This window comes from Delphinus delphis, chromosome 16 (assembly GCF_949987515.2).
Source record: "Delphinus delphis chromosome 16, mDelDel1.2, whole genome shotgun sequence".
NCBI classification, from domain to species: domain Eukaryota; kingdom Metazoa; phylum Chordata; class Mammalia; order Artiodactyla; family Delphinidae; genus Delphinus; species Delphinus delphis.
Genome location: NC_082698.1, coordinates 55,986,104 through 56,001,287, shown reverse-complemented (window position 1 = coordinate 56,001,287; position 15,184 = coordinate 55,986,104). Strand labels below are relative to the sequence as shown.

The window sequence follows — 15,184 nt, the reverse complement described above, 5'->3', positions numbered from 1 at the left end:
TTGACCACATAGTAGTACTCAATAAATACCCATGGAAGAAATGAGTGTGGCACATGAGAATTCGAAGTTGTTGGAATGGGATCTAAAGACACATCAATATTTCTGAACCTAGGGGACCAACAGATGCTTCCTGAACGAATGCGTCAATACGTGAAGGAGCTTCCCTCCAGTGCCCAACTGCAAACGAGGTGTTTGGACTGAAGAAACGTCCCAGGGAGGTTTTTGCCCACCACTCCTCTTTACCCAGGCCTTTGGATTGCATTGGTGTGTGTGCTCGTGCATGTACGCACACGCGTGTGTGGCCGTCTGGGAAGGGGGAAGAGCCTGGACCCCCGTGTGCATCGCTGAGCCCGTGACAGGCTCTCACTGCCCCACCTTGTTGTGATACTGCAGCATCTGCGTGATTATTCTTATCTTCGGGTGGTAGTTCTTTATGGAGATGACTCTGAAAAAGAAAAGAACAAAAGCTGAGCCAGGGTGTGCCTCACCCTTGGAGTCTGCTGGGAAGATTAATTTGATTACATCCAAATGGAGTGAATGTAGGGCCAGCAGCCTGGACCTTCAGAGAGGTTGCAGCCACTGGGCTAAGTTACACTGTGTTTCCACTGCCGTGTCCCGTGGTCATGTGAAAAGGAAATCACAGGAGGGCCACAGGCCATGTCCTAGGCATAAAAGAAGAGAGAGGTCCCGTGGTGTCTCGGTGATGGCATGTGTGTACCGGGCATGGGGGTTCTGGAGCAGCAGTCACGGGCTTATTGCCCACATGGGCCTCGAAATAAAACAAGCTCAACTCATGGGGCCAACAGAGGTTTGCCATCTCACATACCCTAGGGAGGAGCCCGGAAGCGATTTGCTCTGAGTCCAATTCTCCAAGTTAACAACATGAGACAACGTGACAAATCATACAAGCAGCCTGACAAATGATTCTAATTGTCACGCACACATGGCCACTGTCACAAAAATGATTCTAATTGTCACGCACACATGGCCACTGTCACAAAAATGATTTCTGAGCAGGGCTCTTAGGATGGGCCTATCGCATCACATGACTCAGCCTGGGATAGCTAACAGCATCTAAACAATGACTTTGATGCCGGTTACAGTGAAGTGTCAAGGCCTCGGGGAGGTCTTGGGCTGGTGGAAAATTCCCCCAAACTGCTCTCAGTCCCTACTTAGTATTAACTACCGCCAGCCCCCTACTACTCTAACCCTCCCTCCTGTTCCCCACAACAATCACTGTGCTGCAAGGCAGGGGCCGGGAGCAGAGGAACAGAAACACCTGCATTCCAGTCCCAGCTGCTACACTAACAAACTGAGTGACCTTCAGGAAATCCCTGGACTCTCCGTGACTGTTTCCTCATCTGGACATTGGGGGCAACGGTACCTGCTTTATGTATTCCACAGGCTTGGTATGAGCAGCACATGAAAAACCAGATGTGAAAATGCTTTGAAATCATTAAAGCTCTCTCCACATGCAAGTTGTGGTTTCTGTCATTACCCACTCTGTCAGAGATGACATTGTACATTTCCTTCTGTGACAAGGAAGGCTAAAGACTGGGATTCCACAGAAAGGCCCACCTCCTAAGCCTCATCGGAAATGCAAGTGCACTGGTCATGACCACCCCACAACTTCCCACCAGGAAATGCCCTATGCTTCATCCCTTCTCGTGCAAAGATGGAGAGGAGGCAGCTGGGGAGCAGTTTTGTCTGAAAAGCTGCCACTTGGGAATTTAGGAAATGGATCACGCGGAAGCCTCTTCCTGCACAAATTCACCCTTTTGGGCTTTTGCACTTGAAGGATTTCATTTTATTTTTGAAAAAGTGTTGTGTTGGCCCATGCTTATAATTCAAGGACTTTGAGCCTCTGTCAGCCCTCGGAATTCAGTTCACAGCATCAGCCAGTTTTCTGCATTAGCTCATTTCAAATGGATCTTTGACATTTTAATTTCAAAACGGGCAGATTGGTCTCATTAAACTAAGGGGAAAGGAGGATTATACAAATAAGGGAAAGACAGATCCCTTCTTTTAACCCTGAGCTTCCCATTTCCTTTTGCTCCCTGGGCCTTCGTTCTGATTCCGTTAATGAATGGCTGAATCACATTTCTGCTACTACCTTTTTCAGTCATTTTTACGCCGTGGCATCATGCCAATCACCCAGATACCCTGTATGTCTTCATATTAACCCTATTGTAGTCAGGGCTTAAGTAAAATATTGTGATTAAGAGAAATGCCCACCTCAAAGCTGTTATCATTTCAATCATTCACTTAAAATAAAAAAGGCAGGGCCAGCCCTAAATTTCTCTGTGGGGTAAACATTGAGCTTCCTCTTCTTTTGGTTTTCCATTTGAACTTTTGAAAATAATGTTCCCGAAAACCTACATTTTTGTCACTTCGAATGACACAAAAAAACGTGAAGGACACAAATCCTAGTTCAAGGAAAGGGCCAACTGATGCACCCTAAGCTGGGGCTGTGACTAGTTAGGGGACAGGCTCAGGTGTGGAAGCAGGTCCCCATTCCACCATCTCCCTGCGGCCTGGCAAGCCCAGTGCTTACAGGAGTCCATGCATCAACTCTCTTAAGATGACTGCACTAGGCATACTGCTGAAGAAAGGTGAGTAGAAAGAGAACATTGTGCCAGATGTTGCTTGCCAGACGCAAGGACCAGATGCTGAGTGGAGGATGTGCTTCAGAGGAATTCTGCCCCCTCACTGACGGGAAAGCTCATGTCACCTGGGGCCACTGAGCGAAAGCAAAGCGAAGGAGATGCGAGCATTGTAATGGTGCAAAGGCAACTTCCCTACCCTCTGACTCAGGTAAATTCACAGCAGTAAACCAAGCTGTAGGAAGAGGGGAATCTTGGTCTAGACCCAAAGGATAGCTGTTTGCAGTTGGGCAAGAGTTCCTGGGAATCTACTGGGAGTGAAATGTTTCCTCTTGGTTCATCTCTTCTCCAGAAGGTTCTCTTTATTACCTCCTCCTGCTGCAATTTATGCTGCAGGAGAGAAGAATCCAAAAGGGTTTTCACTAAGTGGAGCAAAATATCTTAACTTTGTAGTCATTTCATAGTCCCAAGATGTCTGGAATATGGGTCTATACAAAGAACAAAAATGGAACAGTTTTCTCCTGAAATAAGAACAGAATAAGGAGCAGGAGTTGGCCAGAGAACGGCCTCAGGTGGGCCCTGCGCGTTTACGAGAAAGGCGCTGGGCAGTGTTTTCCAAAGAGCGACCCCCCACCTCCCCCAGCCCTGCCAGGAGATGTTCTGTAAAAAAAAATTAAAAAAAAAAAAAAGGAGGGGGAGGGGGCCTGTAGTCAAATAGGTTTGAGAAAGTCTCTCTAGAACATTATCTTAGGAATTTGTAGTATTCAAAGTACTGAGGAGGCATTCAGGGAAGAAAACCATTTCAGGGGACTCCCCTGGTGGTACAGTGGTTGGGAATCCGCCTGCCAAGGCAGGGGACACGGGTTCGAACCCTGGTCCGGGAAGATCCCACATGCCGCGGAGTAACTGAGCCCGCGCGCCACAACTACTGAGCCCGCGCACCACAACTACTAAGCCCGCGTGCCACAACTACTGAAGCCCACGCACCTAGAGCCCATGCTCCGTGACAAGAGAAGCCACTGCAATGAGAAGCCCACGCACCGCAACGAAGAGTAGCCCCTGCTCGCCGCAACTAGAGAAAGCCTGTGCGCAGCAACAAAGACCCAATGCAGCCAAAAAATAAATAAATAAAGTAATTAAAACAAAAACAAACTATTTCATTTGGGGAAACTGGTTGAAACAAGCTGATTGGTTAACAAACCCCTCTTTGTGGGAAATATTCATCTATGTGTGCTATAGACACACTCGGAAAGCTCTAACCTGGGGCTCCTCGACCTTGGCGCTATTGACATTCGGGGCCGGCTAATTCTCTGCTGTGGGGGCAGTCCTGTGTACTGCAGGATGTTGAGCAGTAACTCCGGCCTCTACCCAGCAGACATGAGCAGCACCGTCCCCTAACTATGACAAACAAGAACATCTCCAGCTATTCCAAACTGTCTCCCGGGAGCGAAATCGTTTACAGTTCAGATTTCTCAGGCCCACTCCCCCTCAGGGAACATGGTACCTTAGTTCAGGCCTGCTCCCAATGAAATCTATCTTTCCTTTGCTAGTCCTCCACCCCAAGACTGGCTGTGAGTCCCAGAGCTCCTATCTTTTTTTTTTTTTTTTTTTCTGCAGTACGCGGGCCTCTCACTGTTGTGGCCTCTACCGTTGCGGAGCACAGGCTCCGGACGCACAGGCTCAGCGGCCATGGCTCACGGGCCCAGCCGCTCCGCGGCATGTGAGATCCTCCCAGACCGGGGCACGAACCCGCATCCCCTGCATCAGCAGGCGGACTCTCAACCACTGCGCCACCAGGGAAGCCCAGAGCGCCTATCTTTTGAGGATGAGCTTTCAGTTAATGAGGCCTTGTGTCATTACCCTCTGTACCCACCACAGCCTCAGTTCCCCACCCTGCCTTAGGCCTATGCAGATGGCTAGTTGTAGGATGGCTAATGAGGAAAGAAGGTCCCACAGAGACAGTGCTCTGCAAAGGACCCCACAGGAGAGCGAGTGGCCAGACAGCACCCAGCCCAGAGCCTTCCCGCCTCCCCAGGCTTACCTCATGATGTTGGAGGCATCTTCAGCATCGGGGTCTGCGCAGTACTTATTGGCAAGGATTAGGCACGCATCTGCTGACTCTATCTAAGACACCAAAAGGAAAATCACAGAACACAAACATATAAATAGCCATGCTTGGTTGCCGTCTCTCTCTGTTGATGGCTCTGGGGGAACCTGGTGCTTTGAAAGGAAAGAAAAACACAGTAATTCTGAGAGATTATAGTTTTTGTCAAAAGTGTAGGTTGCAATTTCTTGTTATGATATAAATAGTTCATCTTGTTGCTGTTGGAGGGGACAATGTGTACCTTGGTAACTACACTTCCCATTCTGCATAGCCTTTTACACGTAAGCTTTCTGGATTTCTTGAGATAACAATTAATTAAGCCTTTCGGTCCCCTCTCCATCTCCTTTCCCCACCATCTGCACCATCATCCTAACTTTTCCAGTCAGGAAATGGCGTTAGGGGGGCTAAACCTCTTCTCTCAGGCTACCAAGTTAACTGAGTCATTGGGGATTCAGAAATTTAGAGTCCAAAGTCCTTCACCTAACCTTTTTTTCACATCTTAACCGTGAAATAAGAGGAAATGAGAGCCCTAACTCAGACAACAGCTCAGTACTGTTTAGTATCCAATTAGCATTCAGATATTCAAAAGACAACGAATCTACGTGTATGAAATGATGTTACAGATGACCTCGAAATACAACCTACTGACTTATCTAAACATGTACCAACAGAGGCTTATTCCTCTGAGGGGATGAGGAGTTGTGCAAAGTATTGATTGCATCTAAATCAGGTCCACGGACAGTAACTATTTTCCCCAAGTTCCCATAAGATTCCACATTAGACATAACTCGGATCAGGTCTGGATAATATTAACAGGACTCTGTAAGCATAAGAATTCCCATTCTGGCTCAGGTCTGCCCTACTTGGGATGTTGTACTTATAACAGACCATTCTTGCATTTGGTGGGAGGCCATGGTTTCCTCCATGGTATGTCACAAATTGTCTCTAGTTTTCCTTCTTTCATAAAGTAAAGAATTTACCCAAATCCTTTTGGCTTATTCACGTTTGCCAATTACATTATTTACTGCATTATGTGGTGACCACGGTAAGCATTTAGATGTCAGTGGATTCAAAATATTAATCTATCTCCACTGGCGTGCAAATATTGAACATGCTTACAAAATCTATGTGAAATGAGTAAAGTAGCAGATGCCATTCTGCTGTATCCCTTTCCCTTATAAGCCTTAGGTGTGCTTTATAAGAAGGTCCTAACCTACTAGGTTCTAGAAAGAAAGATTAGCCCATTACCAAGTGCTAGCAGATACCTGAGTGTTTAGTTTTGCACCTTTAGTCCTTGGTGAGGAAAAAAGGAAGCTCAAAATGTGTTATGGCTTTGGTAAACTTTATTTTATAGTGTATCCTTAATGTTTCTTTCTGACGTAAATAACAGATTTCAGAGCTACATTGAGCCCAATTTAAGTATTCAAAATGGGAATTACTTGATTGTTATGTTATATATTGAGTCCATACAACTGGTCTACTTCCTTTAGCAGTGCTAATATTGAGGCAACCAGCGATGTCTAGCATGTTATGTACAACAAGTCCACATGTGGAATGCTTACAGGTGGTCCACCATGTGCAGGCAGAACAAAGTCCTGGGACCAGTGTAAGGGTGATACCAAGGTTGGTAGTATCTGATTTATCTCATTAGGGGTATGGAGGTGACTCTTGGCCACCCTGGGACGCATGTCCCTTCACCACAGAGTCACACCCCCCCAGATGGAGTAAAAGCAGAAGTCACTTCTTCCTTCTTACCTTGACTCTCGCAAGATCGTGTGGATTGAGGACTGAACCCTGATAAAATTCCACCTGAGTAAAATGTCGTTTGAACAGAGCTTCAAGCTCCAGGTTAGGGGAAATGCTGGGCAGGGAGAGAAGAAACAGCCATTAATATAACAGACTCAGGTATTCAGCCTCCATGACCTCCCTTCCCTCCAACTGTCACAGAGAGAGACACGGGAAAAAGGTTTTCACCTTCAAAGCAGCCCCCTTTCTGGCCATAAATAAGAGGCTCACACTCAAGAGAAGTAAAACCCCAGCCCAAATGAAAACCAAAACCAGTACGAAGGTAAAATGGAGAGTTCATAACCTTTACAGAGTCTGAGGCCTATGGGGCATGATGAATGGAATCCCTATTTTATGAATGGAGAAACTGAGGCTGTGACATCAGGGATTAGCCAGAAGTCTTCCTGGCAGAGCCTCCCGCTGCTCCTTCCATCAAAAGCCTTTTCCCTGCTTCTCTACCTCATGGACTTTTCACTCCCCAGGGCCTGGATCAAAAAAACGTCCCTTCTGAGCAGCCCTACACAGAGCTGATCCACTCTCGGTATCGCTCTTGATTCAGCGTGTGTACGCTAGTCATCATCCTTGGTGCTGAGCTACACAGCCATCCTTCCCATTGCAGGGCAAGGATTAAAACACTGGTGGACCTGTTCATTCATTGATTATTTCCGCAGAGATGAAAAATACCTACTCTCTGTTAGGTACTGTGCCTACTGGGTGCCAAGGACTGAGTTGATCAACCCTTGCCCAACATTTATGTAGTACTCAGTAATGATCACAACCGCTAATGTTCTTAGTACTCAGTCATGATCATAACAGCTAATGTTCTTAGTACTCAGTAACGATCATAACCGCTGATGTTCCTGAGCATTTACTATGTGGCAGCTACCATCCTAAGCACTTGACAAGTATTAACTCATTTAAACCTCAAAAACAACTCTACAGGAAGGGATGCTATTAACCCAAAGCTTTGAGAGGTTAATTAACTGGGCCATGGACGACAAGGCTGACACTGATAGATGCTGGGGTCCTAGCAATTGAAGCAGTAACAGCCAGCTTGTTGATTCAGACTAAGGCAGTGGGTGAGAGAAGAGCAGCCGCCTGTGCAAATCCAGCCAGTCTTCCAGATCCGGGACAAGCCAGTCCTCCTTCAGGAAGCCTGCCTGCCCCGGAAATACAAGGAGTGGTGCCCTCTCCCCGATACAGATGCCCCGTGTGATTCTGCCACTTGATTAAACTGACATCAGTCCGTTACTGGAGGATCCATGTTGTGCTCCAATTGCTGCACAGGCGCTCATCTTGACATGCCAAACCAAGATGAGGGCAGAACCTATACACTATACTTGTCTTGAACCTTCCAAACGCTCAGCAGAGGATGGGCCCCACAGCTGGCCATCGGCGGCTAAGCAGTTAATTGGATCTGTGGGTTCTGCTCCTGTGCCCGTGGCCTGGCTGGTCTTTTCAGAAATTGGATAAGTCAGTGCTAAGAAGAAAAATGCTGGTGCTCAGACATGGTCAGTTTCATATTCACAAATGCCAAAAGGAAGGAGATGCACCGGATAGCTATAGGAAAGTCAACCTCTGTGGGATCTCAGAGCAGGACTGAGTCCTGGGTGGTCAACCCCACACGGAGCCAACACCAACGTGTGAGCTTTGTCCCTTGGCAACATGGGGCTAAGACTGGCCCCCATGATAGTCCCATCTCCATAAAGGAAGAGGGTGCCACCCACGTCAACATGCCTGTATCCCCCAACTCTCCACCCCTGTTACGGACTACCTTTTACCTAAAAGGGGATCAGGCAAAGAACTTGCTTTCCTCACCTGTAAAACGAACTTGATAAGACCTACCTCCTAAGTACATTGGGCAGCCTAATGTATTTTCTCTCTCATGATAACAGCTAACATTTATTGAGCACTTACTGTGTGCCTGATTCTGCTCTGTATACTTGGAATGGATTACTTCTTTTCATTCTCAAAATAGCCCAAGAAACCATTGTGATCTCCCCATCTTATGGATGTGGAAACTGAGGCCCAGGGAGGTGAACTTGTTCAGTACTTGGTTGAGTCAGGATTCAGACTGAAGTCTGAGTCAAGCATGTACTCTTACGCCCTCTGTTGATTTCAGGAGAGGCTGTGGTGACCAGCACTGTGTCCTACACCGAAGGTTCCTAGGAACGACAGCTGTTGTTGTTACCGCTGCTACTACCCTGTACCCTGCTTCCTCTTATGTCTCTGTCTTGCTTGGTCACTATGTCAGTCCTGCACTCATAAAGAATCTACACCACACAGCTAATCACCCACACCAGACACTGTGGACACACCTGGATCGCATAGATCCAGACAGCTGAGGGGACAGTACTGAAGTGCTTAACCCATAATGAACCCCACTGTTACTTGCCAGAATTGCTTCCACAGAGACAGATACTGCTCTTATTCACTGAACGAGTGCGTTGCTTCCTTTCCGTCGGTTCCAGAACATCCTCCCCAATGAGCCCAGCAGGGATCGTGGCTGATTCAACTCTGCTCTGCCCCCCGAATGCTGCCCTCACATCACCCCTCCTCCAGACACCTGAGGCGTCCCCCTAGAGGTGCCTGGTTGGGTGGAGGGTCTAGAAACAGCAGGGGCCTCTTACTTGTGAAGAAAGACAATCTCCACGTTGACATCATCCCGGTCCTTGTGCAGAAAGTCCTTCAGGAAGTTGGAAACGCTCTCCAGCGTGATGTGTCCACAGACCACAATGTGCCTGCATGGGAGAGGCCAGTTAGATGAGGCCAGCCCAGCGATGCCCCGGCACCCACCCGCGGCCAGACAGAGGAAGCGCGCAGCTGCAGGGAAGCATTCGTCTCCCCCCAAGGAGGCTCAGTAAAGCCCAGCTCCCCTCCCCGGAGGGCAGTGAGGCAAAGCAGCGGGGCTGGAAGGTGCTCAGAGACTCTTTGACAGAAGACCATATGGCTTCTCACCTGATGCTGCACAAAATCCTATTAAAAGCCCAGCCGTTCGGCCAAGTGGCTTTATGCATTTAACAATAAGTGACATTATGCTCGAGCTTAAACGCTGCATTATCAAGTCCCTTGCAGATTCATATCTCTCCCTTTCTGCCCACAAAGCGTCCTCCCGGGAGATTTACCGAATGAGTCTTGGTTTATGACATAGAGCTTATCAGGTAATGAGATAACAAATCTCGTTGAAATGATGATTTTGTGTGTAAGAAAGCCGACTTTTATCAGGGTGGCTAATGTGCAGCTTGACACATTATGGGCTCTGCTGGCCGTAAGCACTAAAAAGGAAATTTTGCACTTTTCCGCCATAACTCCTCTGACAACGGGGGCATGTAACACTTTACAGTAAGTGAGCATTACTCAGGGCTAAATGGGGATGGGACACCTATGGAATCTGAGATCGTGCCGCAGGCAGGCTGTGCATCCCCAGACAGCTGCTTCCTTAGGGTGCCTGGGATTTCTATGAGAAACAAAGGAATTTACCTCAGGATGGGGAGAAAAGCTAGGAAGGGATGATGAAGACGGAATTGTCTGCCTTTATTTCGGGGTGGTTTGGACTTCTGTTTCTGGAGATGGTAACTCCCCCTGAGGAGATGAGCCCATGGAAGAAAGAACAGTCTCCCCAACATCTTTGGGCTCCTGGACCAATCTGACTTTGACACTGGGCTATACTATGGCCACTTATACTTATTACATATGATGCTTAGTCAGGAGGAAGCTCTTTGGTGCAAGAGTTAGCCCCGTGACTGACTGTGGAGATAAAACCTGCTGGCTTCTACTAAAGAGACTGCAGCAAAAGGCTCAGCCCAGATCCCTGTGCCCCTCAGGCTGACAGTGACAGAGGCTGACTGCCTGGCTGGGCTGTGAGGCACGGGCAGGTGGTGAACACGAAGCACGGTCATTTTGCGGGGAAATTTAGAACGGCCAGGCCCCTTGCACTTCATAATTGCTCTGTGCACATTCCAATAAGGCAGAAAAGCTCATTGGCTGGAGGCGGCTCCTAAGAGAAGGCAGCGATGATTGCTTATGCGATGTTCCATTAGATGCCATTACAAGAGCCTGCCCTTTTCGGTGTAATTTGGTGCTTGACTAAGTGTGCGAGAATAATGCAGTAAACTCATCGGTGAGAGGATAATGATGCAGAACAAAGAGTAAATCAATAATATGCATGATGCAGTTAATAATATCACCATTACGGACCGTTATTGTTACGGTGCTGCACTTAGTGATCGGGCAAGTGGAGGCCCTTGGAGGGGGGATTGTGGAATGTCAGTGGGCTCCCTCAGAAGAGACGTTTTAATATAATCACTTTGTTCTCAAGCCAGTACCTACTAGGTTAAGGGAGGTCCCTTGGCCACTGATTCGAATTTTATGCCCCCAAACCCGTATGACTAAGTTCCTTCTGAAACACACAGTATGTATGTCAGAATACACGATGTAAGTTGAACAACTGGACTATAAACATTTTCATCAGGTCATATCTTAAACTGTTTCTTGTGGCGAACGTGCATTTATGTGGACAAAACAGGCTGCAAGTGAATATGCATGTTCTGAATAAGACTTCTGATTTTGAACTTGCCAAGTATGTTCAGAAAATGGTTGAGAAACAGTATATCCCTCCTGATATCTGACCTCTCCACAAATGACAGTGGGGCTTTTTGGGGGCAATTCTAATGCTTTCTGCTTACAAACTTCCGTCACGGAGAACAAGGCCAGCATGAATCCAATGTATGGGCACCTCTGCAGGACAGATATGTGACTGGAACTCTTCCCGAAAGTAAGCCAGATTTCACTCCCTGCTCTGCCACCAAGGACGTGTGTGATCCTGGGCAAGCTACTTATCCCCATTCGATTGAAGAGGGAGCTGAGAGGTTAATACTACCCATCCAGCCGCCTGCATCAGGCATCGCAGAGCTCAAAGTTCTATACCAGCATAAGCCTGGTTACCATTCAGAGCTAGACTCAAATCAATGATAGGTCCAGGGAAATGCCAGAACATTCAACCTTCCTATCCTGTACGCAAAGAACTGAATGAACATCTGCCAGCACTCCCTTTTCCTCCTCTGAGCTCATTCATCTCCAGGACAGATGTGTGGGAAGCAGAGGGGAAGGAGATGAGTCCACCCTCTTACCCTTGAATCAAAGATTCAGCCAGCTGATTTATTCAGCCTTAGAAAGAGACAGGGTTCTTTTAGTTGAAAATGTGCTGGGTACATATAAAATATATTCCAATGCAATCAATATTATCCCTTAAGCCTTTAATTAGCTTTCACTTCTCTTAAGAAGTAGACAAATGTTGGCAGGAGAGGGGAGAAAAAAAGGACTGACTTTTCTAATTTGGTGCTAGCTGTCCAATACCATTCCAGACAATTGAAAATATATATCTTTAAGCTACAGCATGATTTCTGAGGTGGAGAGCAGACTTTATCAAAAAGGAAGAAAAAAAATCTTCCTTCAACATAATTGGTATTTTTGCTCAGAAAAAGCGAGAGTGATTGAAAGCAGACTGCCTTTTTGCCCAAGAAGAGTTATTAAGTACACTATCATGGCAACCTTGGAGAACCCATATTGTTCCAATCTGTCCTCTATCTGATTTGAAGATTTACGGCTTCCTCCTTTTGTGCCAATAATCATTTCCCTCCATTTTGTTTTCCGTACAGTGGAAGCTATCAAGGAGCCCACATATTGAAAATGTTTGAATGCAGTTAGAAGAGATGGATGGAGAGAAGCTGCCTCTCTAAATCAGCATCTGCATTAGAAGATCTGCTCCCACCAGCCCGTATCTGAGGGATCACTAGGGGCCCTGCAGGAGTGCAAGGGATGGATGGTGAAAGGGGAAATGTTATTTTCCAGAAATATTTTCAGGACTTTTGAAAATTCCATGGGCAATAGTTTGAAGAAAGCTGTTACTGCTGGGAGAAGAGAAGCAGAATTTCTCACATCTTCAGTGACTGAAAATATAATTGAAAATACTCTAAGATTGAGAGCAGGGTGTGCCCTCCTTGGAAGCAGAGTGATGGCTGTTCACGGTGCATGATTTGAGAAATGCCAAAAAGATCTTCATCTAAAATTCTCTCTGTCGGGTTCCTTGACACCTACAAATCTACCATGTGAGATTCATACTTTGATAGCCCTGGGGTAGCTCAGCTCAGACACTAAGTAACCAAATAGTCTTGGGCAAGGTACCCATTCTGCATTTTACAACTGTAATGTCAGAGTCTCTGAGGGGCTGGAGCTAGAACCTGATTCATGAGGTTATCTTGAGGATTTATTTAAACAGATAATACATGGAAAGGGCCTAGTAAAGAGTCTGGGCCATTTTAAGAATGATTAAATGGTAGGATTCATGTGATATCTGTAAATCAGGATGTAACAGATATGAAGTGCTCTATGGCTCCTGGAGTCTCTCTCACCTGATCCTCAAACAACCCTGTGTTGCTACTATCTGTATCTTTTCAAATAACCTCTCTGAACCTCAATTTCCTTAAGTCATGTGCCTGACGTCCCACGGCAGGTAAAGTGACTTGCCCAGCATATGAGCCAGGTGTCAGCCTCTAACTCTCACAAAGACAAAGGTGATGAAATGGAGGGAGCAGAGGTTTGGGTATTTCAGCTTCTGCTCCTTCACGACAGACAGGGCTGGGCCAACAAAAGGTCCTCTCAGACACATGGTGGAGGAGACGTCGGAGGGTCCTCCCTGGGCCAGGAGAGAGGCCCTGACTTAAAGCATTACCACTTCGTGGTATCACGGGATTCTAGCTGTGTCTCATCAGCCAGGCCAGCGAGCTCAAGACAGCAAAGGCTGAGTGACAACAAACTCTAGACCAAGTTTTGAACTGAAGCCACCCAATTTGGCAAGACAAAGGGCTGCAAGGGGATATAAATGTCCATTTTAGATACTTTATGCCATGTCCAGCCCAAGGTTCCAGAAGACAACAAAAAGCTAAAAGATTCACTGACAACAGAGAATATTTAGGAAAGTTAGCTATGAAGGGCTCTAACGTTCTTCCCATCTGCGGCTCTGGACTTGAACGTTTTTAGACTACCAGCAATCTTAATGATGGGTGTCTACAGGGCCTGGCCACTCAAGTTTGTGAAGATGGCCAACAAACCTAAATCATTAACCATTCCTGATGTGATGGTCTTTCTGGTTTTTAAAGTTTTCTTAAGTCCTGTGAACAACTCTTTCTTGGGATAAACTAATTTTAATGGCTTGGATTAAAAGATCCAACTCAGATACGCGAGGAACCATCTTAAACGCCAAAATAGTAGCCGATGGCATTCTGTGGGAAGGAGTTACTCACCCAGCGCAAGCAAGCATGCCTGGTTTGGGTAAGGGCCAGAAACATGGGATGGATTGGATCAGGAGTGGGTAACGCTAGTGTGCCATGGAGCAGGCTTGGCATCAAGGGGGCTGAGTGTGACTTAACCAGAAGAAGAATGATGCTTGACCATTACAAACTCTATCAGCTTCACCAGAACGCTGCCAGTTGCTTATTTCCTGGGTACGTCTTCACTAAATACACACTGGGGTGCCCCTCCCATTATTAACCATCTCCACTTCCAGAAGGAAACCCTGCACATTATCCTCATTCTGTCGACACCTTTCTTGGAGATGGGCCAGGAATGCCAGAATGCCCCAGCTGAGTTGGAACTTCAGTTTCAGAACTCAATTCCACTGGTGTCTTTGAGAATGGATCACTCGGGGACCTGACTCATGACAGGAGGCATAAGAGGACAGGGTGGGGTCTCCCAGACAAAGCTTCCCAAGGTTCCAGCAAATGAGGCACCCAGAGATCCACTGAGGTGGCGTGTAGCTCAATGAGAACATCTACACACTTTTAAAAAGGCTCCGGTAATGTTTCTTGAAGCCAGTGGGCTTTGAGAAAGTGCCAATGATAGGCTTCCTTCCACGCTCTCCCGTTTTTCTTAGTCTCAGGACGGCCCTTGGTGTATGTTTAGTCTAGTACCTGCATTATTTTGATATGGAAACAGAGGTCCAGAGATCAGTGCAAGGTGAATGCCAGAGCATGGGCAGACCTACCCCCTCGGCTTGATGCCTTCTAAACTGAAACAGCTGGTGCCCCTGAAAGGAGCCTGGGCTAGGAATCAGGAGACTGGGGCGGGGGTGGGGGGTTGTCCTGTGTGACCCGGGGCCAATCACTAGAAAATGAAGAGACGCAGACTGACGGGGCCGCACCCACAGATGCTGCCGCATCCTCTCTCGGCGTTCCAGTTCTCTGTCCCCACCCTAATCCAAGCCATCCTATCTTCTCTAGACATCTGCAATGGCTTCTTAATTCGGTCCCCTGTTTACTCCCCTCCCCCCCCCCAAAAAAAAGAAAGCTGAGGAGTGAGGACTGAGGCAAATTCGACTGCATCACGTCCCACGAGGGCAGGGCGGTCTCAGATCTCTCTTTCGCTGAGCCTCACTCTAGGAAGACAATGTAAAATGCACAGCTCTGGGCTGTTTATTTTTAAAGATACTATATCCATCTTCACTGGAACAAGTATAAAGAACTTAAAAACCCACAGCTATCCTGTCACAATAAATCACACGGAGTAAATTGAAAATCCTATACAGCTTTCCCTGAATACACTGCGCTCACTTTGTCAAAGAGGTAGATGAAATGTGGCATATATTGATCTAGATGCCTCTGTAAAACTATAATATTTATATCAAATACATATGCTA

At 46.9% G+C, this 15,184-nt stretch overlaps 1 protein-coding gene across 17 annotated transcripts in view; it reads right to left on the bottom strand.

Annotated features, from left to right (window-relative positions):
- The window catches only part of KCNMA1 (potassium calcium-activated channel subfamily M alpha 1), a 739,336-nt gene that overhangs the window by 197,739 nt on the left and 526,413 nt on the right, over positions 1 to 15,184 (bottom strand). For 16 of the 17 annotated variants that reach the window (XM_060034718.1, XM_060034719.1, XM_060034720.1 and 13 more), the window contains exons 10-13: positions 9,123 to 9,233; positions 6,463 to 6,568; positions 4,645 to 4,727; positions 376 to 445 (exon numbers count right to left, since the gene is read on the bottom strand). In XM_060034718.1, coding sequence (XP_059890701.1) covers positions 376 to 445; positions 4,645 to 4,727; positions 6,463 to 6,568; positions 9,123 to 9,233 — 370 coding nt within the window. Of the gene's footprint in view, positions 1 to 374; positions 446 to 4,644; positions 4,728 to 6,462; positions 6,569 to 9,122; positions 9,234 to 15,184 lie in introns of those variants that run through there. The other variant, XR_009522457.1, reaches the window with a different exon arrangement.